The sequence below is a fragment of the Colletotrichum phormii genome (genome assembly GCF_030913505.1).
Source record: "Colletotrichum phormii strain CBS 102054 chromosome Unknown BDP81scaffold_1, whole genome shotgun sequence".
NCBI lineage: Eukaryota > Fungi > Ascomycota > Sordariomycetes > Glomerellales > Glomerellaceae > Colletotrichum > Colletotrichum phormii.
The window spans coordinates 4,424,746-4,450,832 of record NW_026851443.1 but is presented as its reverse complement, the minus strand read 5'-3'; the positions used below and the strand labels follow the sequence as shown (position 1 = coordinate 4,450,832).

The following is a 26,087-nucleotide window of genomic DNA, read 5'->3' as shown; positions in this document are numbered from 1 at the left end:
CACCAGAAGAACGAACCTCTGCCGCCCTCTAGTCGACGATATCTGCTCCGTTTTGCCACGTAGTATCGAAGTACTGGCTGTACCATGCCTCAATGTTTTTCTTATCGTCGATCCAGACACCATGTTGCTCATTGTAAGATGGATAAATGTTGTCGCTTCCCACATACAGAAGCTCCCTATCCACACAGACAATCTTGCTGTGTTGGCCATAACGATTATCGTTGTGCATAATTCTCTTGCAGTGGACCCGGTCTTGAATAATTCCCGCAGCAGTTGTACCAGACGGCAATTCTTGTGCGCCGAGGAGGCCGGTCAGAATCTCCCGGAAAATTTCCCATGAGTACGGATCCCCATAGCCTCCCCCAGCATCCTTCGTGGTGAGCAAGATGTGCATACCGAAGCTCTTGTCTTGCGGATGATTCTTAACAATGTTGAGCAGACCCTTACACATGGCCTGCATGACATCGTAGGGAACCACGTACTCGTCCCAGTCGAGGCCAAGCTTGGAGCTGAGCCACTGCTTGATGGTACCGGCGCCTGGATTGCCTTGCAAGAATGGTTCCACAAATATTTCCTGGGCGAGTGTGATATTGCTCGTCGCACTCTCAATGGCGTGGAAACGGGCGGCTTTGTTTGCCCATTCAGCTGGGCTGAGGTTGAACCGCTGCATGTACGGGAGGATGGGTTGATCGTTCAACACATCGATGACGGTGTTCATCACCTTCAAGTCAGGTGCTGCGCCATTCGAGGGGTTGAAGGCCTTTGTGGTCTGCATGTACACCAATTGCAGAAGAATGTCTCTGTAGCATGGCTCTGATTAGCGTTGATCTGTTCATGTTCTTGCCCGAGATAGAATATTACTGACTTGACTATGTTCAAGACCAGGATAGGGTATCGATGTTTACCAGATCCGGGAAGCCGACCGCCCACGTTACTGGTAGTCAAAACTGTTTGCGACCCATTGTTCTCCACCGACTGCTTGGTGTTGCCAAAAAGAGGAACCGTATCTGCCTGAAAGCTATCCGCCCCTGTCGGAGTCGGCCCTGAGAGCTTGATAAAATGTCGGAACGATGCGTTGTCGTCGGAAGGAATATTGTATAAGTAGCTACTATCATGTCAGTGCCTGTTCGTAATGCCTAGCTTAGGATCGACTTGCCTCCACAGAGCATCGGCATATTTGTGGGCTTCAATAGCTGCATCACCTCTGATCTTGACCATGGAGTCGAATGTTCCGACCTGGGTATCGCCAGAGCTGTCCCACAGGTTCGCACCTCCCGTGGTCATCGCAGTACCATTGACCGCCGTGACTTTTGCGTGGTTCCAGCTGAGAGCCGGAAGCCCTTTACTCTCGGCGACCTTGGCGAGAGGTAGCAGGCCCTTGCTGACTAGAGCCGTAGCCAGGTCGATGACCCATGGATAGCCGGATAAAGCCGAGTTGCTCAGATAATCTTTGAGCTCGGCTTGGAGCTTCTTCACCCATGCCTCACTGCCTCCTGGCTGGAACTTGAAGTCCGGGTTGTAAAAACCAATGTAAAGCTCGGCCTTTGGGTGCGTGATGGAGGGCTGATTATCAGACCAAAATATCTGCTTGTAGTTGTTCCACCCGGATTCGTTACCAGCGTCCCCGAATTGATCTGCAGTCGTGGCGTTGTCGCCGCATAGCAGACGGATGACTGGCGTCACATCGCTTGGGAGACCGTTGACGAGCTTTTTCAGAGTCGGACTGATGCCCTTGGTGAAGAAAGTGGAGTGGAATGATGCAAGGGTGAGCAAGTCGATGAACATGCACTTAGATCCATCTTGGCCGATCGATATGTTCTTTGAGATCATGCCATTTGTTAAAGCCTCCGAAACAGCAGCTGCAACGACATTAGGCAGTGGAGGTAATTTGTTAGACCATTTGCCGAATGGAATGGCGACGAAGAAGTCGAATGGGTCGCCGGGGTTGAAACCGAGCTCATTGGCTGTATCGTAGTGGAACGAAACCCCTTCCAAGGAGTTCTTCGGGTCCAGACTCGATAGGTGGTCCCGGAGCTGTTCTAGCCTTGAGGTAGATGCCATCTTGCTCGGATAGTCTGATTGTTATAATGTTGGACTTAGTGGGAGCCTGTCTCAACTTCTCAACAGAACATACTTCTCTTCACACTATGAGGCAACCACCTATCGACGTGGAAATGTGTTCAATTTATAAACCTTCTCTCAATCATAGATATATCAGCTCGCCATCTAAGCAGAGGGGAAGCAAGGGAGACACTACAACGGCAGAAGACAAGCACCAAGTCATTAAACCCGGGCACAACACCCTGGAGCATCACGGTCTTGCATCTAAGCAAAAGTTCGGCTTGGCTGACCAGGATGCATGTCCTTCTCAACCAATACGAGCGGTCCAGGATCAGCGTAGAACATCCGTAAGACCTTTGAAACATCAAAATTGTGATAGCTAAACAGCACTAGTATTCGGTGAATTGAGCTCGCAAGACCGCGTTGACGAATGTCATGGCCAAGGCAGCCTTCTCAGATGTCGCCGACGTGAAACCAGCTAGCCACAATCACAGTCATTCTTAGCCTCATGTGGTGCGGCTGAGCCCAGCTGCGGAAGCCTCAGGACTTGTCTCGGAGAGAACTGCACGAGAGACAGGTTACGATTGGCCGCTATAAGTAGAGAAGCGCCATTGGATATCAATCCTCGGTGTCCAGAGGTTTCCATGATATCAAGCGACATCTAGGCTAGAACCACATGTAAGATGCGTGAGACACAGCCTACAAACATACGAGATTGACTGGAAGGAGTGCCAAATCATACACACAATGCTCTTTCCCCTCGAAGGACAACTGTCTAGGACTTGTGCGAACTTTTATTGGACTAGATCCAACTATGCCCCTCCATGTCCGGGAGGCCCCGAGTTCATGTCAACTGGGAAGAAGTTGAACAGATCTGTCGTGAGCACGTCGAAATTCAAGTCAGGGAATGGATTTCCCACCGAACCGGCCCCGGACATTGGCATGCTGTAATCCGTGATAGGTTCAGGCTGTGGCCGGTAAGCTCTGTTGCTGAAGAAGATCAAATCATCCGACGTTGTCGCCCTATTCTCTTCCAGCGACGGGAATTGTATGTTCGTCGGGAAGCGATCATCAGTCCACGCCGGCGACGAGTCGGCAGAAGCAACATCCAAGAATGCGCCTGTGGACTTGGCTGCGTTGATGGATTGCTCTACAGCCCATACGATTCTCTTGATGGAGTGTATAGCATTTGTCACAGGATCGTCCCCCACTAGAGAGCGCAGGCAGGAGATCGCCATCTGGATAAATTCGAGGTTGTGGGGGTGCTTCGCTGGGTGGCGCAAGCTGTCGTATAGTAGAACGGCGCAGGAAGACTCGATGAAGAATGCATGGTATCGGCGTGTCTAAGAGTGGCACACATTAGCTTGTGTTCTTGCGGCAATTGTCCACCAGATACTTACGTTGCATTCCTCAGGACTGCGCAGCATGTTCCAGGTGAAAGCCAGTGCATCTTGTGCAGCATCTGTCGCGTGTCTGCAGGCTTGTCGAAGCCATATGTCGCCTATCCCGCCAGACCCTTCCCCTGATTGCAGAGCCGCTTCGGCAATTAGGAACGGGCGGAAGATGAGGAGAACTACGTGAAAGTAAACTTGATGCCTAAAAGTTAGCAGCTAATTCTAGTAACATCTTGGGTACAAGGTTAGTCTTACCGTTGTGTAGAAGAAGACTAGTTTCGGCATTCCACGCGTCTACCCGTTGTATAGAAGCTGCTGTGCCCAGCCCCCACTTCTCGCCATATTGCCGGACATGGCTATAGAGCTTCTCGGCTTTCCCGTATAGTTGACGTAGGGAGTCGGTGCGTTTGTTGTAGATTGACTCGATAGCTTCTTCAAGTATGTTGGCGAATTGGCAGAGTGCCATCAACGTTGGTTGTCCGTCTGGATAGGGGCAAGACTCAAAGTCCGATTTCTGCATCGAACTGCGCCGTCCAACCACCAAGCTAAGCCATCTATGCGCAACGATGTTAGGATATTGCACAAAAAGAAGGCGGCCCATCGGTAATCAAAACAAACTCACATTTCCAGAAAGTAAAGAGACCATAACGTCACCAATCTTCCCTGAACTTCTTCTTTTCGCGAAATCGCACCTGTGGTCCCTGCATGCAGGCCCATGGACAAGGCTTTCCGCGTTGCGATGCCGCTGTGTAAGTAAGCGGAGTTAGGTCGACCCATGTTCAGCTGATAGTGAGCCAAGAGAATCGAAAACTGTATTATCGGCAAAGTTACCGAATCCTCGTATATTGCCGCTTCTTTCTTCGCGTGGATGAACAGTGATTCTGCGGCGTCAGTTTGTGAGGTGCTCAATGCCCCTAACCCAAGAGCCGCGAGGAACACTGTCTTCCTTTGAGGCTGAACAGTTGTGTCGAGGGTTAAGTTGAATAAAGTGGGAACCATGTCATCAAGCTCGGAAGGGGTGAAGAACGGTAAAGATGACAAGTGAGTTGTCTTGAAGTGTAGAACGAACTCTTCTGCCTGTAACAGAGATACTGGGCAGCTTGCTGGCTGAGCAGGCTCAACGTTAATCTTCAGCGGCATGCCAAAGAAGACATTCCTCTGCATAAACATGTCCAATCCCGGCCCTCCCTCCTGGACATCTCTGGTATGGCTCTGGCCATACTGACCGGAAAGCAGACCGCGATGGATCTGCTGCAAGAAAGCAGAGTTTGAAGAAGGTCCGTAGAAGAGTTGTGAGCTGTCGGTAGACTTTGGCGCATGATGAGCTGCGGCAACGCTCTGGTAGACTTCAGTTTGTGCTACGTGTTGCTGATGTTCTTCTGCTGAACGTTGAGAAGCAGCTTCGTCCCGGCGAACGCGATCAGAGCCCGGGGTGGATACGCCGTGGCCAGTCTCGGCATTTGTTACCGTTGCCGCGGCCCGCTTCGATGACAATCTCACGCGCGGTTTGAGCCGATATACGCAATCGGATGGCTTGTTCTCACATTGCCGACAGGGTTTGTGACCTGAGCACTTGATCTTGCGCCTGCGACATGGTTCGCACGCCTTGGGAATCTTCCCTCCGAATTTGCTGTTAGACTGCATGTCGCTAACTCCGAGATACGCGACCCTTGGCTTCCCAATCGGAACGTCAGGCCTAGAGGGAAAAGACTCAAAGAGAGGTATGAAGTGTCAAACACGGAAGTGATCTTAATTCCCCAAGTCCGAAAAATGCTTTGAATAATATCTATGTTGCCGCGTTGCGGAAGATGAATGGGTCAAAAAGGATGAGTCTGGTAAAAGCGGATGAGATGATGTCCTGACGTAATTCCGTAAATCCGAAACACCGTAAACCCGCGGCCGACACTAAAAGGGGGTCCACTGATCCTGAGAATCAGAGTCAGTGACTACAACATCCGGAATCAATATACTGATATTCTCAATGAGGCGTGGAGGCTGCTTAGGAATTAATTTTTAAGCTAGGAGACTTAAGAGAACTTAATAGACTACAACCTAAACTGAAGATGCGCAGTGCAACCCTGCTCAACTGTGTTTACTACTAACTATCCAAAGAAGACTTTCGAATCGTTTCGTTCGCGATGACCTCAACACCAGTCTACGACAGCGATCGAACCGTCCAGGTCGAGGAAAAGTCTGCAAGAATTGAGTCAGCCTCGGCAAGGGTTGATGGTTTCCTTCCGGGATGTAAGCATTGAGGTTCACGGGCTTGGAGAAGACTTTGGATCAACGTGTCTGTCCGTCCTGGCCGATTTGTTTCCATTCACCAAAAGCCAAACATCTCAAAGGGTAAGAACTGAAGTCTTTGACTACTTTGAATACTTTGACTGATTTGAGTAGCACATACTTCATAATGTGACCGGCCAAGTATGGCTTGGGGAGATGGTGAGTCAATTGGCGTAACTGCAGTGCCACTTCCCACTAACACGTTCTCCAGTTGCTGGTTCTCGGGCGTCCAGGATCAGGCTGCACTTCTCTCTTGAAAGTCACCTCCAATCAACGAAACGAGTTCCATCATGTTAGCGGCGACGTGAGATATGGCAATCTTGGCCACAAAGGAGCGCAACAATTTCGAAATCAAGTGGTTATGAACACAGAAGGTAAGGGGTCAAATCCGCTCTGACGTCGCCGAGTTCAGGAGTCTAACGACGAGACTCACCAGATGACCTTCACTTCCCGACTTTGGAAGTGAAATAAAACGATCGACTTTGCAACGTCTAACAAGCTACCTGGCTCAAGGTCAGAGTCGTCGGCCAACGCCAAAGAATACATATCACAGAAGACCGACGCCATCTTAGACTCTTTGTCAATTGGCCACACAAAGAATACGATGGTTGGCGACGAATACATCCGAGGTGAGTAGCTCAAACTTTTGGCAACTTTGAGGAACCTCAACTAAATCTTGACAGGTGTGTCCGGCGGCGAGAGAAAGCGAGTCTCCATTGCCGAGGTCATGGCTACCCAGGTAAGAACTTGGCAGCAGCAATACCCCTGGTGAACGCCCGCTGATGGCATATGCAGGCCCCCGTTCAATGTTGGGACAATTCGACTCGTGGTCTAGACGCCAGCAACGCGCTAGACTTTGCGCGTGTCTTGCGTAAGATGGCCGATGAAGAGCGCAAGTCCATCGTCACAACTCTCTACCAAGCTGGCAACGGGATTTACGACCTCTTCGATCAAGTGCTTGTGCTTGCTGAGGAGAGGGAGATCTACTACGGTCCCACAACCCAAGCCAAGCAGTACTTCGAGGACATGGGCTTTGAATGTACGCCAGGAGCCAACATCTCTGATTTTCTCACCTCAGTTTCGGTTCCCACAGAACGACAGATACGCCCCGGATACGAAGACAAGATCCCGACAAGCCCAGCAGATTTCGAAGATCTATACAATACAAGCCCCCTTTTCGAGAGAATGGCACAAGAGATGAACACCGTGTCAGAAAAGGCTCTGTCGGATGAAGTAGAGGGCCTTCTGAGAATCCGAGAGGAGGAGAAGAACCGTTCACTACCGTTTCTGTCTCGCCAAGTTAGCCCCTACCAGGTGTCTTTCACGAGCCAGATTGGAAATTGCATTAGAAGGTATTGTTAACCCCTTTCCATATTCTTTCCATATTCTGAATGCAAGGTCTAAGTGGAATCAAAGGCAGTTCCAAATCATCTGGGGCGACCGATGGTCGAACGCACTCCAGATCGCTTCAGCCCTTATCATGGCGCTGGTCACCGGGAGTTTTTTCTACGATCTCCCATCCGACAGCACGTCCATCTTCACCCGGCCAGGCGCTCTTTTCTTCCCGATTCAACTTTTCGCCATGAACAAGATGTCTGAGACCACTGCATCCTTCATGGGACGACGAATCATCTCAAGACATAAGCGGCTTGCGTTCAATCTGCCAGCAGCGTACGCCCTAGCTAGCGCGGCAACTGATGTCCCGCTTGTCATCTTGACGTACTCCTTGTTCCAGTTGATTTACTACTTCATCGTTGACTTCCAGCGTGAGGCGGGCCACTTCTTCACCAACTGGTTTATGCTCATTCTTTGTACGCTTTGTTTCGCTTCTTTGTTCCGCATGATAGGAGCTTGGTGCAGACATTTCGGGCTGGCCTCCCAAATCACTGGGTGGATGACAATGGTTTTCATGGTCTGTGCAGGTAAGCTCAAATTGTTTCAACCACAGCCGAGAGAAATGTTCTGACCACCTGTAGGATATCTCATACCTGTACCGAGCATGCCTGTCTGGTTCCGTTGGATTTCGTGGCTGAACCCGGCAACAAACACCTTCGAAGCGATCATGGCCAAGGAGATGGGAGATCTCACTCTAGATTGCATCCAGCCTCAGCTTATTCCATTCGGATCTGCGTACGGCAGTAGTCAGTATCGCAGCTGCACAGTCAGGGGATCTACGCCAGGATGGATAGCTATCGATGGGGAAACCTACATGAACGCCCAGTATTCGGTCTACAAAGCACACATCTGGCGTAACGCGGGGATTCTCATCGGACTCTGGATTTTTCTGGCATTAATGACTGCAGTCGGCTTCGAGATCAACCTACATTCCGACTCCGGCTCGAAAGTGTTATTTGACCGACGGAGCAAACAGAAGGAGCTAGCCACGAAAGTAGACACGGAAAAGGCGGAAGATTCAGCTGCTTCACACGACGTGTCTTCCATGTCTCTAAGCAAGACTGTCTTCACCTTCAAGGACATCAGCTACTTTGTTCGTCACGAAGGAAAGGACCTGCAACTCCTTCGCGGAGTCTCTGGATACGTCAAACCCGGTCAACTGGTCGCGCTCATGGGTAGCTCCGGTGCTGGCAAGAAAACTTTGATGGACGTTTTGGCGCAGAGGAAAGACAGTGGCACGATCGAATGCAGCATCATGGTTAACGGCAAGCCTCAAGGCATCAGCTTCCAGCGGACAACAGGCTACTGCGAGCAAAACGACGTCCACGAGCCCACTGCTACGGTCTGGGAGAGTCTTTTGTTTTCGGCGAGACTGCGACAGAGCCACAAGATTCCAGATGAGGAGAAGCAGGACTATGTTCGGGGCATCATGCAGTTGCTTGAGCTGACGCCTTTGCAACACGCAATTGTTGGAAGTGAGTTTACCACCAATTATCTCAAGTTGTTGGTATACACGTCAGCAGGGCAACCGTACGGTTGGAACGAAGTGTCAATAGTGGTCTATTATTGCTGCGTCTTGAGGTGGAAGGAGGAGGTTGTGGGCAGAGCCCACGGCCTCTCAGAAGTGGTATGTAAGGGGTCGTTTGTAAGTGCCCATGCCGCCTTCCAGATCCACCTTTTCTGCCGACTGCTCAGAGATCCAACACAAGTCCTTCACAGTTCTTTTACAGAACCACGCGCTAATCATCAACGATTTCCCCAGCACCTGGCGAGGGTCTCTCTATCGAGCAGCGTAAGCGCCTTACACTCGCGACAGAACTCGTCGCGAAACCCTCGCTCCTTTTCCTCGACGAACCGACTTCCGGCTTGGACGGTCAGTCTGCCTACGAGATCTGTCGCTTCATGCGAAGGCTCGCAGCATCTGGACAGACCATTATCTGCACCATTCACCAGCCATCTGCTACTCTGTTCGATGCTTTTGATGTCCTTCTCCTCTTAGTCCGTGGAGGACGGACGACCTACTTCGGACCGACTGGCAAGAACTCGACCACGTTGATCGATTACTTTGCCCGAAATGGTGCCGCTTGCCCGCCGCACGCGAATCCTGCAGAACACATAGTTGATGTGGTGCAAGGTCGTTTCGGTACTGAGATCGATTGGCCGCAGACGTGGTTGGATTCCTCGGAAAGACAAGCGGCCATTACAGAACTCGATGCACTCAACTCCCACGGTGACGAGGAGAAGGACACTCAGCAGTCTACTACGACTGAGGCGGTTGACGAGAACCAGCTTGCTGGATTCGCGACCCCAGTCGCTTACCAATTCTATCTCGTCACAAGCCGACAACTGGTCGCTCTGTGGCGCAACCCCGATTATGTCTGGAATAAGCTTGGACTGCACATCACTAACGGACTATTTGGTGGCTTCACGTATTGGATGTTGGGCGATGGTACCTTCGATCTACAACTACGTCTCATGGCTGTCTTCAATTTTGTGTTTGTCGCCCCTGGGTGTATCAACCAGCTGCAGCCGCTCTTCATTCGGAATCGCGACGTCTTCGAGACTCGCGAGAAGAAGTCTAAAACCTATCATTGGTTTGCCTTTGTGGCGGGTCAGCTGCTTTCAGAGACACCTGTACTGATGGTCTGCGGAACACTGGCGTTTGTCACTTGGTATTTCACGGTCGGCTTCCCCACAGAAGCAAGGATATCTGGACAGGTCTACCTTCAGATGATCCGTAAGCTTCAGTCCAGTCGCGACATGTACTTTTAAATGTTTTGCTGACCTTTGCTCATCTAGTCTATGAGTTCCTATACACTTCACTGGGACAGGCTGTTGCCGCTTATAGCCCCAATGCCTACTTTGCAGCGCTGGCCAACCCAATCATCGGCGCAGGTCTCATCAACTTCTGCGGCGTCGTCGTTCCGTACTCGCAGGTTACGGCTTTTTGGAGATACTGGCTTTACTGGCCTGATCCTTTCACGTACCTCATCCAAGGAATGCTGGAGCCCGTAGTCTGGGATGTTGAGGTTCACTGCAAGTCAAACGAGCTGACTTACATTCCACTCCCGGGTAACAGCACCTGTGGGGAATACCTTGCCGACTTTCTCTCTTCTGAGCCGGGCTATGTTGTCGACCCGGGAAACAGCACCATGTGTGCATACTGCCCCTACAGCACTGGCGCGGACTATGAGAACGATGAACATCAATGACTCCAGCTATGGATGGAGAGGAGTAAGTCAAGTTCTGCATCCAGACATATTGTGATTCCGAGCTAACTATGAAAAACTATAGGTTGGCATCACGGCGCTCTTCTGCGTTTCGTCGTACGCTCTTGTCTTTTTGATGATGAAACTGCGGACCAAGACTACGAAGACCGCGAGCTGAAGGGAAGCTGACCAACAAATCACAATGGTGGAATCAAGGTATATGTAGGGAAGGTGGCCTGTAATTTAGATTAGAGGATAGCGTCTGGCTAAACATTGAGGCGCAATTAGGGGCTTTAAACATTATAGCATAATATAGCATAACTGCAATACTTGACCTTTCGGAGATTCCATGTTCTTCATTGAAGCGATTCAATGGTTCTGGTAAGATGCCCCGTTGGCATGGAGCAGACCTAGGTCGTTGGGCTCGACCTCGGCCTCACTGCACCGGATACACCGGCGATATTGAACTTGCATTTTCATGACAATGACCACCGTAGTAACCGTGCTTGAACGTAAATCTGATAGGGTTACGTGAAAACTGTCGTCAAGATATTCTTAACATGTTTACTTAATCAGTAAGAAAGTTATCCGAAGAGGCGATGCTAACTGGAAGGACTTCAACATAGTTGCGTTTACAAACAGGGTTGTACCTACTCCTACATAACCATGTTTTGGCCATTGCACCGAATGACCGCAGAGCAAAGTTGACAGCTGAAACTGAGTGTCTGCGAGGACCATACCCTGAGAATCACATGCAGCGGTCAATGTCAGTGCGCCAGCAATGCAGGCCTTACTATGAGTTCCTTTTCTACACCAATACTGCAGATCAGTGACACGCATAATGTTTAGCAGCCCTCGTTCATCTAAATCTTCTCTCTCATTGTTCCACCTTATTCCGATCCCATTAACTACCTCTCTTATGTTGACTCCTTCCATGCATGCGCCTAGCTACGTCTAAGACTAAAATCGTTGCCCTAACTCTCACTGCGATTCGTTCGGTCACGTATTTGGGGAAGAAATCACCTCCGGATGCCCGCGGGCATCCGTATACGTGAATTATGTGTGAGAGCTTCTCGAATCCGAGATTGGCCGCTGCTATCCCATCGGGTGCTGAATAGCTCCATTTTTGCCAATACCCAAAATATCCACTTGTACCCATTATTACCCCGCATCTAAAGGGGTACTTGACGATACGTCATTTCACCCTATGCTCCTTTACCTATCATCACCGACTGTAATGTAGCTTTATGTATTGAAGGGGACTGCTGGTACTTATGGCATACCCAAAATCTATAGGTAATAGCGGTACTTTTACCTTACTGGTTAACTTGATTAATCTAGAAGCCCTTATTGGCTCTACCCCGCCCTTGGCAAAAATGGAGCTATTCAGCACCGGATGGGATACTCATGACTTGCATGTGAAGCATGGGATGATCCTGGACCGGGAGCCCCACGCGGGGTTCAGCCGGTGGAAACGTCCGGTAGCAGCCGGGATGGCCATGACTTCAACTTCGACTACGGCTGCCAAGGCCATGAACAGGGAACTTCGGCTGCGATAATGACTAGTCATATCGTTTTCTAAAGTTACATCGTCTTCAGTTGATGGCAATGAAGTTTCCCAATCAAAGTTTTGGTCATTTGGAAAGAGAGTTACGAGCGACAGACGACGCCGGTGGCATATGTAATTCGTAATCGATATTGAATGCACTTTCTCAGCGCTAGACATGAGGGTGATAGTAGGTAACTATTTAGTCTTTGTCATGGCTTAATCGGTCTTGCCATTGACCCTTGTGCGGCAACTAGAGTATCTTAGGAAAGAAAACGGGTAGGAGAGCTGCTCGCCATCCATGCCCAGACTTGACTGTGCGACGAGTCAATGATATCAGGTGTTTGATGGAATGAATCGCAATGTTCAGCGTATGATTCGGTTGCTTCGGAAAGCTATGCCTGGAATCGATAAGATTACCTTAAACCGAGAGAGAGTACCATTCCATTTATCCGGAGACAATATCTCCTTGTTCAAAGTATCGGCACTTGGAGTTGTCATACAAAGAGCCCCGTATCATTACGTCGGTTTTACGATCGCTATACAGTTGCACGAAATATAATTGATAATACGGCGAGAGAACTGGATCTGCCGCGGATGTCCAAAACTGTTGGTATCACAGGCGTGATACATTTCCTCATGAGGGTGTATCTTCGGCAACAATCACGTCGATGTCCGTGATAATTGCTGTTGTTGTTCTTCCTATTTACATTGTGGGCAGGGGCCGATCGAAGTAGGTGGGGACGGCCTGGGTGGTTGTCCCACCTTAACCGGCCGTGATGACTAAGCCGGTTGTCCCACTTCGCCCAGGGCAGGCGCCAGCCAGCCCACGATACCTGCCCATTGCTCCTTATCAGCCTTGCCGTTCCGACAAAAACAATTATCCACGTTGATATCGAGAAACAGCTACCATGGACAGAAGTTCCCTGATTTTCCGGGTACCAAATCGGTGATAATGCAGAAACAGCTAAAGTGTCGCTCGGCGTTAGAGGTCAGGAGAATGAGGGGTTGAAGGGATGGAGGCTCACAAAGAATACATCATAGAACCCCGGTATCCGAAAAGCTTTTCTTTTTGTTGAAAGACCCCTCACAGATCACGCGGAGTCGTTTCCGAGAAGCGCCAGAGCAGTCGATCCGCAAGCCTTCTAGAACGCTTTCGGATCTGAACTAAGAAAGCTTTGTGCGATTAACGGGCGCTCTCATCGCAGCCTCTTGCGTCGTGGCGGTGTCTAATAAGCTTGGCCTGCACATAACAAAGGCCAGATTTTGATTTGCCCACCCGAGCCCATCTGTTCCTTGGTATCAGGTTTTAGAAGGGGTTCGTCGCGATCTAGAAGCGAACCTTGGACTAGAACGCTCAGACATGCGAGACCCCGTTCGGATTCGGCAAAAGGCGGCAGTCTTGTTCGTATCGCGCTGTGCCCATAGCTCCTCAGATGAGTAGCAAAATGGCCATTCTCCGTGGAGAGTGAAGTGGCGATTTCTCCAAGTCCCTTGATTCTGGTCTCTTTCGACGTCTCATAACTGGCCACAGGGGACACCGTGCAGCATGATGTTTGTTAGAGTTTCGCCCTCTGTTGATCACTCCATGGCGCTCGCTAACAATGGTATTGCGCCCCGACCCTGGCAACGTCCGACCACTCGACGAACTCTAAACGGAACTAGAGCGGCCGGGCGAGTCAGGGCCGGTGCGGGACGCCCCTTGTTGCAGGTCACCAAGTTGTCGTTTATCAGCAGCTTAGAACCCTTTCATCTCGAGGCGGTCGACGAGAAAGGAATATTTCTGCAGCTGCGAACATACGATCGGCCACAGAAACATTTCGGTGACATTTGGGAAGCGATGAGCCTCGCCATGTGGCTCACAGCTCACGTCGAGCGATTGAAGATACGATGAGTAACGCAACAGCCCTGGTAGGGGCGTTTCCGCCCCCGCCTGGCGTCACACCGAATTTCGAGAACCCAAGGGATGCCGGGTGGATGTGGAATGTCGTGGGAATGAGTGTTCTGGCAGCAATCACGACGCTGTTCTTTGGGATCAGGACGTATGTGAAGTTTTCCATGGCAAGACCGTTTCTTCCAGATGACTGTATGTTATCCCTCAATCTCGCGTGAACGAACCGGGGATAGAAACACTTGACTGATTTGCGACGCAGGGACTTGCGCTGTGTCATACGTAAGAGTCAATCGCGTGGAAATGTGAAATGGCTGTACTAATTCCTCCCAGGCATTGATCATGATCTACGTTTCGACTGTGTTTGTGATGGCACACTATGGCGAGGGCTATCATGCATGGGAGCTGACGAAAGAATCGTATCAAGAAGTGATGAGAGTATGTTTGACGAGCTAGTGAAATCTTGAAGCGAGACATGAGCTAATGCAATGATTTTCAGTGGCTGTACGCCAGTTCCATCATCTACTGCCCAGCAGCATACTTTACGAAGGTCACTTTACTCCTACTCGAAGCACGAGTCTTTGCCGTGCATGAACGAGTCTCACGGGGGATCAAAGTCTTCATCATCACCTTGCTCATCTGTTACATCCCAATTCAGATTCTCAAGACTGTCATCTGCCTGCCAGTATCAGCCTTCTGGAACCCCAAAACCCCGAACCCGAGATGTCTAAATCAACGCAAAATTTTCATTGCGGATCTGAGCCTGGCAATCATCACCGACTTCTTCATCCTCGTTCTCCCCGTACCACTGTTGTGGGGTTTGCGCATGCCTTTGCACAAGAAGCTGAAAGTCGCTGCGCTACTTGGAGCTGGGGGTATTGCGACAGCTGTGACAGTCTATCGCATGTATCTCGTCGTCCAGTTCCTCACCTCGACGGATGTTACAGCGGACTTCGTCGTCTTGGACCTTATCACGTAAGCTTACCACTTCTTCCAATTAGCCCGTGCGAGAGCTCAACAGTAAGAACTAGGGCACTGGAACTTGTCATCGGCGTCGTTTGCGCTTGTTTACCTTCAACCAACCTTCTCTACCAACGGATACGACGAGGAGAGGGAAAGCCAATGGGCAACCTTCCCCGAACTACAGGTGATCTGAAGAAAGGAAGCAGTTCAAGCTCTTCTTACTGGCGCAGCATGTTGCCAAACAAACAACTGAGGACTACGCGCACGGCCATCACTGTGGCAGAACGCACTGCGATAAGTCCAACAGGTCCCGCAAACTTCGATACCGAACTCGCTGTCCTCACTGGTCAGCCGATGGGTATGAGACCATTGACGGAAGAGTCGGTTAGAAAGTTGGAGCAGACTCCTGACGACTGGACTTACAACCCCAGAGCAAATTCAATGGACGGGAGGAGAGAAGGATGGCTGGCACAGGGTGCCGAGGGCTCAGTGCAAGGATGTTCGAGAGACAAAGCACCCAATTGGCAAAATCACGAGATGGAGGCCAGAAAATCTTGGGAGGCTGTATGGGAGAAGGCTATACCTTCGGAGGCGTTGGCCTCCATACCCGAGGATGACGGCCCTCCTCGGCTGCAGCTGGCGACACATCCACCACCAGACTGGGAGCACCTGACAAATTAGTTGGGCAAATGAGATGTAATGTATTACCGCAAAAGATACCCAATCATAACGAGGAAGAACAACGCATCACCATCGAGTTGATGGGATGCAAAGGAGAGCCGCGGATGTGGAAAACGACTCGGAGGCCAGTCGTATAATTGGTAGAGTGTATAAAGTCTAGAGGCAGTAGCCAGATCCCACGATGAATATTGAAAGGAGAGAGATTTACTATGTACGATGCCGGCATGCTGCTGAAGCCGTGACGAAGATTACCAAGGGCCGACTTGTAAGAGACGAAACGAAATCAAGTACTCTTTGTATGCAACGCGCCAGAGAACATTTTGTCCGATTCAACATTGATGCTACCACTTCCAGAGTTGTGAACAACATGAGATTTGAGGATTGAGAAATTAGATTTTTACAACCAGTGGTAGACAAAGTTGAATCATTGATGGTGACATCATGAACTCTCTCAAACGGCAATGTATCGTCTTCTTTCAAGGATGAGAGCCCTTTCAACACCAATTTTCTGTGAGAGCAAGCATGGCTTTTCGTAGCAACATCAGTTCTTCTAAGAATAAGCCCAAGCTTTGCCTCCTATGTGTCGTTGCAAATCCAAAATGAAGTCGTCTTAAAGTTGAGCAAGTTTTCTGTTTCAGGAACTCGATCATCCCCATAAGCTCCGGATGGCTGCACCTTATCTAGCGGGGACTTTACCAAAGTGGGGCCATTTCAGGGGCCGATGGGATTAGCCAAGTGAGGTGCCACGAGAGTATAGATGAAAGAGTCAGATTATCTCAAGTGTGATTGAATTACAAGTTAGCATTGGGTATTGAAGTATGAATTTCCGGAGTTAGGTTGTGATCGAGTGTATGAGACGTCGGGTCACACAGAAGCTCCTGAATACCTTGCACAGTTCTTCACCGCGAGTTGGATCTTACTAGGTAGACCGGGCTGAGAGCATATCTCAGTCGAAAACAATCAACAATACATGATGGTATTACTTCACATTAGAGGAAAAACTGGCCCAACCGATATGGAGAAGCAGAACATAAGAACCAAGTCACTTGAGCATGTCGATTTTGAGTGTTGAAGGATGTGATGTAGCAAGCTAACACGGTTAATACACGCATTGACTGCACGTGGGCAGCTGCCATCACACTCAAAGTTCGGAAACAGCCGGCGACGAACACTTGGGCCATCAAGTTAGTAATGTTAGGGAAGCGATTGGTGCGGAATTGAATGATCTATGAGCAGATATAGTAAAGATTTCGCTGATCTGGGTACGTTTGCGGGAGCTAGATAGACGATTCGACAACGGACCGTATCTCGCACAAACGTAATCTCTTGACACCATTAATCAGATGGTACATAATTAGTCCTTTCGAGAAAGTGGAGAGGCACAAAAAGACCAGAATGACGCCGTGACTTGGCGCTGCATGGTGGTGATGCCGGTACAATCTGCGGGAGTGTTACAACGGCGCGCTTGGCAAGACTGCGGAAGCCGCCAGATACGATGCGCCAAGAGGCTTACAACGCCTCTTTTAAGTATGTTTGTCCGTATGGCAGTGCTTGTTGCCAAGTCCGGGCGGGTATGTAAGTAAATTTGCGGCGAAGGATGGTGGACTGCCGGGCCGGGGCCACGGAGCCGCTGATTCGTGCGTCCAAGTACCGTGCGGGCCTTGTCCGATAGACACCTGCTTCTTTGGGCAGTAGTGCTCCGCATCGCGACATTGAAGCTCGTTGCTCCCACCTTCCAACCGCTGTTTCTTGACCTTCTGTTTCTAGCAGGACTTTTGAACAATAATCATGTTTTTGACTCGTAAAGCGGTGGAGAGATACCGCGAGGCCCGAGGAAAGAACTGAGGGGAAAGGAAACGCCAAGTTGTAAAGGGAAGAAGATAAAAGAATGTGGTTTTCGCCCGCTTGATCAACAGAAGATCTTGCTCTGCACCTCTCCGCTCTTTAGGTTGTGAAGTGATCATCGTGGTTCAACCGTCAATTACCCCTGCCTTAGACAACTCCCAGGACCCCTCCTGAACCACTCAAGATGAAGGCAATTACCTTGGCAACCTTGGCCGTTTCGGCGCTCCTCTCTGGAGCTTCGGCCAAGGAGATCGCACCCAGTGAACTCGTCTCTGAGATTTACGACAGTGGTGTTATTCACAAGGACCTCATGGCCCGTAAGAAGGTATGTAATACTAACGTATCTGCTTACAAGACTTGTTCTAATCATTGCGATTCACAGGCATCATGGGACCGCCAAAGAGACGCTGGAGAGATGGAGTCGACTAAGTACACGAGCCGCCTCGCTGAGGAGGGCCCCGTTTCTTGCGTCAACGGTGTTGCCGAGGTCATCCCTGGCGATGCCAACAACACCTTCAAGTGCAACAAGGTCGACTTCTACGACTTCAAGAGTCACTCTGACCTTGGTTCCACCTCCGGCGAGGGATCCTCTTCCTGGGGATGGACCAGCCCTGACGGTCGCGAATTTGCCATTATTGCCCAGGCTGATGGTGCTGCCTTTGCTGAGATCACCTCCGCCGGCAAGCTCGTCTACCTCGGTCGCCTTCCGCAGTACTCTACCACGTCTATCTGGCGCGAGCTCCGTGGATACAAGAACTACGTCGTTATCGGCAGTGAGGCCTCCCGCCACGGTGTCCAGATCTTCGACCTGACCAAGGTAAGCTCAATATCACCTAACCTACAGACTCTAGCAATACTAACTGTCTGTGACAGCTGTTGGACATTGATCCCGCTAGCCCGGTCACCTTCAGCAACTCCCGTGACCTTACCGGTTACTGGAATGGCCTTCCCGCCGGCTCTACCCACAACATCGTCATCAACGAGGAGAAGCAGTACGCCGTTGCTGTCGGCGCCCAGCCTCGTTCCAGCGCCTGCCGCTCCGGTCTGATCTTCATCGACCTGAGCGACCCCGCCAACCCCACTTCCCCGGGTTGTGCTGCCGGTGACGGCTACGTCCACGATGCCCAGTGCCTCGTCTACCGTGGCCCTGATGAGAAGTACTTCGGCCGTGATATCTGCTACGGTTACAACGAGGACACCTTGACCATCTACGATGTCACCAACAAGAACGAGACCAACATCATCTCCCGTACCTCCTACGAGGGTGCTAGCTGTAAGTTCATTCGGTTCGTTCCTTTGATAGCCTGTGAGCAGTGACTGACTGAATGTTTAGACACCCACCAGGGTTGGGTCACCAACACGGAGTGGCAGGAGTACCTCGTCCTCGATGACGAGTACGATGAGGTTGACGCTACCGGCCCTGCTGCCAGCGGCTACCCCATCACCTACTTCTGGGACATCAGATCGCTCGAGGCTCCCAAGCAGACTGGATACTACCGCAGCGAGGCTTACGGCATTGACCACAACCAGTTCGTCATTGACGGCCTTGCCTTCCAGAGCCACTACGGTGCTGGTCTCCGCATTCTCGACGTCTCTTCTCTGCCCGATGACCCCACCGGAGGCGGTGTTTCCGAGGTCGGATTCTTCGACATCTACCCTGAAAACGATGGCGAGCCCCTTGGAGGATCAATTGACTTCGTCGGCACCTGGTCTCACTACCCTTACTTCAAGAGTGGCCACATTTTGATCAACACGATTGAGCGTGGTGCCTTCGTTGTGAAGCGTTCTGCTTAAATAATTTGAGACGAGGTTGGGTAACACGCCCATGTCTATCTTGTCTTGTTAGTAGACGAACTTGTACATTCAACTTCGTCAACAGGAGACCAATGTGAAGGAGTACACTTCATACTTAATGATAATGAGGAAGTTACCTTAAGAGAATATCAGAATACTCATTCTCGTGCACTCCTCGCTCAACTTGACTGACTCAATTAATCAACGTTGAACTTCTCAATGTCTTGGCTCTTGTTTAGCCATAAAGTGCCTAGAAAGGAGATCTTTAGTTTCGATCAGGCGGTATCTAGCAACATGGCTGTATGAATGCTTCAAAATGCTCTTGCTAGAAGGAGGATCTGCCTTCTAGAACCCGTCGTATCATTAAGCATTTGGCGCAATAAAGCCTATGATCTCCCCGAAACCTTGTTTCCCGAGCCAAGAACGGCGGGCACCTGGCTAGATGGTGCTTTGAATTCTCAATAGAAAGGACAGTCTCATACCTGTGTCGACTCAATTGCCCATATCGGTGCACCTAACAAGTGACAGAGCGACTTCCTTATCGTACAGAAGCGCTCATGATTGGGTGTGACTGACTTCAGTTTTTCTTCGGGCAGCCAAAATGCCCGAGCGCCGCTATTGTGTCTTGGCCTGATGTGACCGTAGCAACGTTGTCTTTTAGAGTTGCGACTACGAAACGCCACGAGTCATCAATCAGCGCCAGATCAACGTCTGCGGCGACCAGAGCGTTCCCAACAACACCCTTTTTTGGGTCTAGTTGGCAATTGCGGACAAGCGTTTCCTTGGCCCCGACGCGCTCTTGATTTCAGCATTTCGAAGGCTAATCTGGGAATGCTAACCTCACGTCTTCCCTAAACCTACTTCCGTCGGAAAACGTGCCTGCATGTGGCTACTAAATGAGACGACAGCTGAAAAACCCGCCGACTTCATAAACCCTATGCCCGCCGACGACATTGCCGCATCGCCCATTGTCACACGTCAAATAGAAGCCCTCTAATCTCGATAGATGATTGTAGCTTGATGAATGCGTCGGCGGACGCGCGTCCCCAAGCATGGCGACCGGTCAACTGGACAGCATCTTAAGACGCGATGACAGGTTTCTGAAGGAGATGTGGACTTGGTTCGGCGTAGGGGCCCTTGTCATCCTGTTGCGGTTCTTCGTCAGAATTCGTATGGTTGGTCCCAGAGGCCTCAAGGGAGATGACTACACAATCCTTGTTGTAAGGCGAAACTCAGTCGAAAACGCGGCACTATTCTGACAGTCCATCTTGGTAGACTTTGTTCTTATACACGGTCTGTTTTGTCATGGTGGACTTAGTTTGTGAGTATGATCACTGATCGGGGCTCCCAAGTGAAAATTCAGGTAATTGGTAGAACTGATGTGTGTGTACCTACTAGATCGATATGGCACGAATGTTGACCTCACAGCTGCTCAAATCAGCACTCTATCCGACGACGAAGTAGCACGACTTGTGCAAGGTTCTAAGTTCCAGCAAGTCGCTTGGTACTCATATACCGCATATTTGTGGTCTATGAAGGCAACCCTGCTGTTCTTCTAGTATTTCACCTTCCCAATCTTCTGAAGAGAAAGAAGCTGATGATATTGAAGTAAGCGAATGACTTTCGACCTGTGGCAAAACGCGAGAGTGCTGAAACATCTGACGTGGTTCACGATTTTGTCATACTTGGTTGTGGTTGGAACAATCACCTTTAGCTGCATGCCGTGAGTGCTGGACTTTCAATTCCTGCTGGAATGTTATACTAATGGCATTGATCCTACAGATTTTCGGATAATTGGGGAATGAGGCCCTTACCTAGCGAAAAGTGTGTCTTCAAGGCCCAAAATCTGCTAGTATCAACGTTTCTTAGTAAGTCCGACGAAAAGTCTGGCTGAGCACTTCGAAACTGACTAGAGACAAGACGTTGTGACCGATGCAGCCATTCTTTGCCTGCCCCTGCCCGTTCTGAAGGAAATCAGGGTACCCTTTCACAAAAAAGTATTCATAGCAGTGCTGATATGCTCCGGTTTGTTTGTCATCGCGGCCGCGATCATGCGAGTCGCGGTAACTCTGGGCTCAGAGCCTTCAACGATTACAGTGAATCGGTGGGGAGTCCGAGAATGCGAAGTTGGTCTAATTGCTGTCAGCGCACCCATTTTACGTCCTCTGTTCTCCCGCAGGTTTTGACAGTGGCACTACCGACCGCCGGCTCGTACGCTAAACCCCATGGAAAGTGCAAGAAGAAGCCGAACGACGGTTGGCGGACATCGACGTAGAGCAATCAAAGAGGACTCACTTCTTGGCTGGGTGGGCTCCGCTACCTCAAGAGTAGGAACTACCGTGGGAGGGACTCGAGACCGCGGTAATACAATGGACGTGGAACTAGGAGACGCGGCCAGTGAACAGGAGCTGGAGCCTCTTGACAAGGTTGAGGACGTTGAAGGACAGAGTTCTCATAACCCCGCCGATGACGAGATAGCGAAAAATGATTAAATCAGTGGTCGGACAATTATAGGGGTCAACCATACTTGAGTAATCACATAGAGGGAACAGGGGCGCATTTACAAGTTGTTTTGTATCAAAGAAAAGCGAATATTGGAAGAATACCCAGCCATGTAGTACCTTAGCATAATAGAGTTGATGGCCTGCACTCGTGTACATAAGGCTCCTTCGGGTTTCCGAATCAACTAAGGCTTAACAGAATCAAAATCAGAATCAAAACACCGCCTTGCCAAACCACACATCCAACCTTCAACCCAGTACAAGATCACAGCATTTTCGCAAAATGCGGCAAGACAGAAACAAAACTGAGCAGCCAAACCTCCAAATCCATCCGAGTCTTACTCATCCAATTACTGCAGCAAACATCATACTCCTTGTCCCCATATCTCAGCTCTCTTATCAATGGTCCAGGTGGAAAGGTCATCATTTACTCCAGCGTCCATCAACTTTGTCTCTAGACTTTTACTCAAGCAGTCTAGCCAGTATACTCGGCGTTCGGTATGTCGTCTCTGAATCTCATAGCGGTAAGAATGCAACCAGAATCACTCTTTACAATGGTGGCATATTTGGTGGTCATCGTTATAGTGCTCTTCCTCGCCGATTCCATTCTCTCAAGATAAATCTCATCAGCTCGGAGGGCTACCAGTAGCCAGCGAAGTTTCACATAAAGTACTTGGGGCTCTCGGGTCGCTCTTCAGTGGTGGGTGATCTGGAAGTCGATTGACTACGCTCGCCGTCCGGAGAGGCATTTTCGGGATCACTTTCTGTGGTGGGATGATGGAGAGGCCATAGAAGAATCCTGCTGGGGTAGACTGGACCTAGAAGCCGAAGCTGTTCATCTAGGTCAGTTGCGTGGGTCTCACTTACAGCAGTCATGACATCATGAAGGAAATCATCTTCATAATACGCGGAATGGCTCTCAGGCTGCACAATCGGGTAGACCAGAGCATCGATACTGGCATTGACACGAGCATCGACGTCTTGAGAAAGAAGCGGACAAGGGGTATCAGCTTCGTCATTGCTGCTAACATCAACGTCGCGAACACGACGAGGACGAGGGGCATCGATTGCGCTATGGTTGGCAGCAGCTTCAGGACCGCCGGCAGTCTCTGAGTCGCTCAGCCAGTTGTGCACAGCGCCGCGGTTCAACACGGGGTTCTGCGGCCGGGGAAGCTCCCTGTGAGGCGGCACGGGAGGCGGCGCGTGTTCCATGGGGCCGAGCAAGAAGTCAATGGAATCGTCCTCGTCCCACTCAGAAACGCCAGCAGCGCCAGCAGGGGCCTCAATCACCGTAGAAACATCATCAGCGTCGAGGCCGGCTCTGTGTAAAGGCTCATGCTCGAGGTAGGCTATCGAAGTTGGCGATGGAAACAAGAGCTGACGATGTGGGCCGTTGGGTAGAAAGGGAACCACAGGAGTGCCAAATGAGCTCTCATCGAAGAGAGGGCCGAGAATTGGCGGCGAATTCGGCCGTAGCCTGGTTTGTTGTCTTCTGGAATGCTCAATGTCTCTAGGCCCAGCCGGCTTTTTATTGTCACGGGCGTGCAGGGTGCCTTGATCCTTCAATCTACGGTTAGTGTCGACCTTGGATCGCTTGTCGATGCGTAGAGGTGCGGGAACTATAGAGGTGTCAACAAAGCTGTTGTACTTTGTGAGATGAAGGGTCGAACACAAAGTCGGCTGATGGAAGGGTCCCTCAACTTGGTTGTTGTTTTCCTCGTTGATAGTGAACAAGGGCTTGACCTCGGCGTCAGGGTAGATAGGTTGGGTTGTGTGAATGTTTTGCTTCTGTTTCGCCGTGATTTGTAAGGGCATAGGCTCTTCCGATGCAACGAAGGTATCCGTCGCGCGATAGTCTTCAGCAAGCATTTCTTCAGATTCGTGATATCCAAAGTCACCCAGGAAGTTATCAATTTCTCCAATCATCTCCGTGACGAGCTCAGGCTTCTGCTGCTCTTGTAGAGCTTCAACACAGATGGACGAGGAACTGAAGAATCTGGCATGGCTATAATGAGGCTCTTCGGAGGCACGGAGTGGCCCGAATGGAATGGGCTGGTGAGCGTTGTCAACGTCCCTGACAGCTGTGATGATCGAGTCGCTGTCATCGTGTGTGTGGGACAAGTTCCAGTTACGTTGTGTGACACTGAAATCGTATTGTGGTTGAGAGTCGACAGAGAGCTGGAACCGACGTGTGGGCTTGAGCAGGGCGCCCTCGGTTCCGGTTGCGCTTCTCTGGCCGAAAAGGGGGCGAGAGGGTCGAGGGGGAAGTTCGTCAAGAGGACTCAAGAGATTCTCACAATCCCAAGCTGCTTTGGAGTCCATAAGTATAAAGCATTGTCACACAGAAGAATGAAAGAGAACGTACCTGGGATTGGGGAGCTCCGTCGCGATTCCTCAATGCTTGACGTATCCGAGAAACCAGTCTCAGAGGGCTCAGGCGATCTCTAATTGCCTTCGTCGTCAAGAAACCGATTGAAAGAGGTGTATTCCGGGAACACGTTGCTAGTATCCACCGAATGATGAGTTGAGCGCATGCTTTCATTAGAGTCGGCAACCGAATGAGCGTCCGCAGTGTTGACATTCATCATCTTGGCCGTGTGCAAGAAGCTATCCATCGTGAAGCAGGCGTAAATCGAAGGTCGACGCAAAGGCCCGATTGTAGTTACTTGACGCGTACAAGTGATGGGCCGTGACGCGTTGAAGAAGAAGTAACTTCTGTTGACCGCAAAATGGCCACGGCTCCAGTGACCTGAGTTTGGGTTGTCGTACGCGTTTGGCGTTTCGCGAGGGCTCTTGAACAGTAGCGCGAGGCCTTGCTGAACAACGCCACTAAAAGGCATCTTCAATGACTTTGTTCACTAAAATTTGTTAACGTCAGTTAGGGGAAAATTAGCGCGGGATTTTTCTTTTGCTTGGTCTCTGGTGATTGCGAAGCCAGTCTACTGGAGGATGTCGAGATGCGAAAGGGCACTTGCCTGACTGTGTCTTGCCTTCAATGTTGGATGGATTGGTAAGACCTCCGAAGGCTTTCCGTCCGACTTTGCCGAGGCAAGGATCCAGAGCAATCGAAAGAGTACGGTGGATTAGTTGTACAAGTCTATGAAAGAAACACCAATCAATGGTGAAAGGGGAATTGCTCGGACACTGAGTGTGGTCAAGCTAGTCTTGGTTCCCTCTGACGATGGGAAAGCTAGCGAAGGGTAGAAGGATCCGCGGAAATCGCGGAAAGTCGCGAAAAGTATTGCGAGAGGAAGAAGAAAGGAAAGGAAGACGGTGAGGATTGAGTGGGCGTTGAAGTAGTCGAAGGGTCGTCCGAAGGGCGGTAGGGCGGTAGGGCGGTAGGGTCGTTGGGTCGTCCCATGTTGGCGAGGTATCTCGAGGCATCAGCCACCAGACGAGTCACGAGGACATGTTAGCTTCACCTGAACGCCGATAATCACCTGAAGCGGGCCTGTTCATGAGACTTCACCATCTCAGACTTCACCTTCCAAAGGTGAAGTCTTCAAAAGGCTGGCCTCCGGACTTCGGTATGGTCCCGGCAATAGATTTGTTGGTATTCCTCTCACAGGGAATTTGGTTCGAACCGTAGGGTCCTGGGGGTGACGAAGTATCAATATCTCTGTATTGATTGATTCTGCGTGAGGAGTAGAAGGGAGATTCCAACCGGAGGTTGGGTGGGTAGTCGAGGTCTAAGTGTACCCCCTCGAGGTGGCCCATGCTCTTCCCCTACTCGCGGCCGAATTGGACTTCCAATCCGACAAGATTCAACACTCCATGTCAGTACCGCCTCGGAGATAATACCTTCAGTCTGCTCCATGGACCAAGGTTTCAATCATGCAGCCCGGTATCCATGCCGGACTATCCTCGATCCAGGAGATAAGCTTGAGTCTCTTCTCACCTGAGTGACAAACTTAGCTAAGCTAAGATAAAAGTGGCAGAGATCTGGTGCTGCTTGTAGTAAAATTCGAAGCAACCAGCACGGGCAAGCACAAAACGGCACTTTTAGATGCGTTGTGACGTCGGCGATTTTGGGAAGCTTACAATTTGGAAGCAGTGGTATCCAATACACGGAACAACTTACATGTGACAAGTATCTTTGGCCCAAGTCTCTTTGGCTCTTTATCCCTTTCTTATTCTGTCGAAGGCCTAGATATGATCATAGACGTTGTCGTGATTCGCAGAGGATGCTTTTCAACCCGAATTTGTAACACTTATCGTCTCTAGACAGGCTGGAAAATGTCTGAATACTTATTGATTGTATGATTCCGTCCACGGGCTCGTAGTCGGTGACAGCTGGCCCAGAGCCATGAGGAAACGGAGCCATGATTTGATTCATCTACACACAGCATGTTTACCCAACGCCAGAGTATCGACTTCTAGCCTACAACAGTTTACAACCTCTGGATTGGGAAGACTCAAACCGTAGACAATTTTCATGTTCATACCCCTGTCTTTCGTGCCATTCGCTAGTACCATTCTGTCGTATCTGGGGTCGAACTGTAAGCTTACGCCCACTTATTGGGC

General features: G+C 50.3%; 8 protein-coding genes across 8 annotated transcripts; 4 read left to right on the top strand and 4 right to left on the bottom strand.

The window, feature by feature from the left end:
- Positions 1 to 28: 28 nt before the first annotated feature.
- Positions 29 to 2,061, bottom strand: BDP81DRAFT_389200 (uncharacterized protein; the record flags this gene model as incomplete). Its single annotated transcript, XM_060587228.1, has 3 exons — positions 29 to 800; positions 866 to 1,105; positions 1,163 to 2,061. 3 exons carry the CDS (start codon positions 2,059 to 2,061, stop codon positions 29 to 31), a joined length of 1,911 nt encoding a protein of 636 aa, XP_060452469.1.
- An 812-nt stretch (positions 2,062 to 2,873) lies between these two features.
- Positions 2,874 to 4,056, bottom strand: BDP81DRAFT_306963 (uncharacterized protein; the record flags this gene model as incomplete). The annotated part of the gene is made up of 3 exons (XM_060583322.1): positions 2,874 to 3,404; positions 3,462 to 3,649; positions 3,711 to 4,056. The coding sequence occupies 3 exons, from the start codon at positions 4,054 to 4,056 to the stop codon at positions 2,874 to 2,876; spliced, it is 1,065 nt and encodes a 354-aa protein (XP_060452468.1).
- A 2,286-nt stretch (positions 4,057 to 6,342) lies between these two features.
- On the top strand, positions 6,343 to 10,661 carry BDP81DRAFT_467679 (multidrug resistance protein CDR1; the record flags this gene model as incomplete). The annotated part of the gene is made up of 9 exons (XM_060594464.1): positions 6,343 to 6,367; positions 6,422 to 6,477; positions 6,534 to 7,090; positions 7,155 to 7,660; positions 7,715 to 8,608; positions 8,896 to 9,870; positions 9,933 to 10,287; positions 10,352 to 10,367; positions 10,428 to 10,661. The coding sequence occupies 9 exons, from the start codon at positions 6,343 to 6,345 to the stop codon at positions 10,518 to 10,520; spliced, it is 3,477 nt and encodes a 1,158-aa protein (XP_060452467.1). The 3' UTR covers positions 10,521 to 10,661.
- A 3,117-nt stretch (positions 10,662 to 13,778) lies between these two features.
- Positions 13,779 to 15,423, top strand: BDP81DRAFT_457043 (uncharacterized protein; the record flags this gene model as incomplete). The annotated part of the gene is made up of 5 exons (XM_060593241.1): positions 13,779 to 13,974; positions 14,042 to 14,061; positions 14,113 to 14,217; positions 14,279 to 14,754; positions 14,811 to 15,423. The coding sequence occupies 5 exons, from the start codon at positions 13,779 to 13,781 to the stop codon at positions 15,421 to 15,423; spliced, it is 1,410 nt and encodes a 469-aa protein (XP_060452466.1).
- Positions 15,424 to 17,370: 1,947 nt separating this feature from the next.
- Positions 17,371 to 19,062, top strand: BDP81DRAFT_364489 (uncharacterized protein; the record flags this gene model as incomplete). The annotated part of the gene is made up of 4 exons (XM_060586491.1): positions 17,371 to 17,593; positions 17,651 to 18,085; positions 18,142 to 18,541; positions 18,602 to 19,062. The coding sequence occupies exons 1-4, from the start codon at positions 17,453 to 17,455 to the stop codon at positions 19,060 to 19,062; spliced, it is 1,437 nt and encodes a 478-aa protein (XP_060452465.1). The 5' UTR covers positions 17,371 to 17,452.
- Positions 19,063 to 19,818: 756 nt separating this feature from the next.
- Positions 19,819 to 21,700, top strand: BDP81DRAFT_487941 (uncharacterized protein). Its single transcript, XM_060595233.1, has 6 exons — positions 19,819 to 20,282; positions 20,338 to 20,383; positions 20,461 to 20,620; positions 20,672 to 20,785; positions 20,845 to 20,930; positions 20,983 to 21,700. The coding sequence occupies exons 1-6, from the start codon at positions 20,115 to 20,117 to the stop codon at positions 21,246 to 21,248; spliced, it is 840 nt and encodes a 279-aa protein (XP_060452464.1). The 5' UTR covers positions 19,819 to 20,114; the 3' UTR covers positions 21,249 to 21,700.
- BDP81DRAFT_21098 (uncharacterized protein) lies at positions 21,389 to 22,001 on the bottom strand. Its single transcript, XM_060582666.1, has 2 exons — positions 21,995 to 22,001; positions 21,389 to 21,936 (listed from the first exon to the last, which is right to left on the bottom strand). Exon 2 carries the CDS (start codon positions 21,720 to 21,722, stop codon positions 21,444 to 21,446), a length of 279 nt encoding a protein of 92 aa, XP_060452463.1. The 5' UTR covers positions 21,723 to 21,936; positions 21,995 to 22,001; the 3' UTR covers positions 21,389 to 21,443.
- Positions 22,002 to 22,223: 222 nt separating this feature from the next.
- Positions 22,224 to 24,178, bottom strand: BDP81DRAFT_444928 (uncharacterized protein; the record flags this gene model as incomplete). Its single annotated transcript, XM_060591891.1, has 4 exons — positions 22,224 to 22,394; positions 22,431 to 23,869; positions 23,929 to 24,007; positions 24,062 to 24,178. 4 exons carry the CDS (start codon positions 24,176 to 24,178, stop codon positions 22,224 to 22,226), a joined length of 1,806 nt encoding a protein of 601 aa, XP_060452462.1.
- Between the last annotated feature and the right edge of the window lie 1,909 nt (positions 24,179 to 26,087).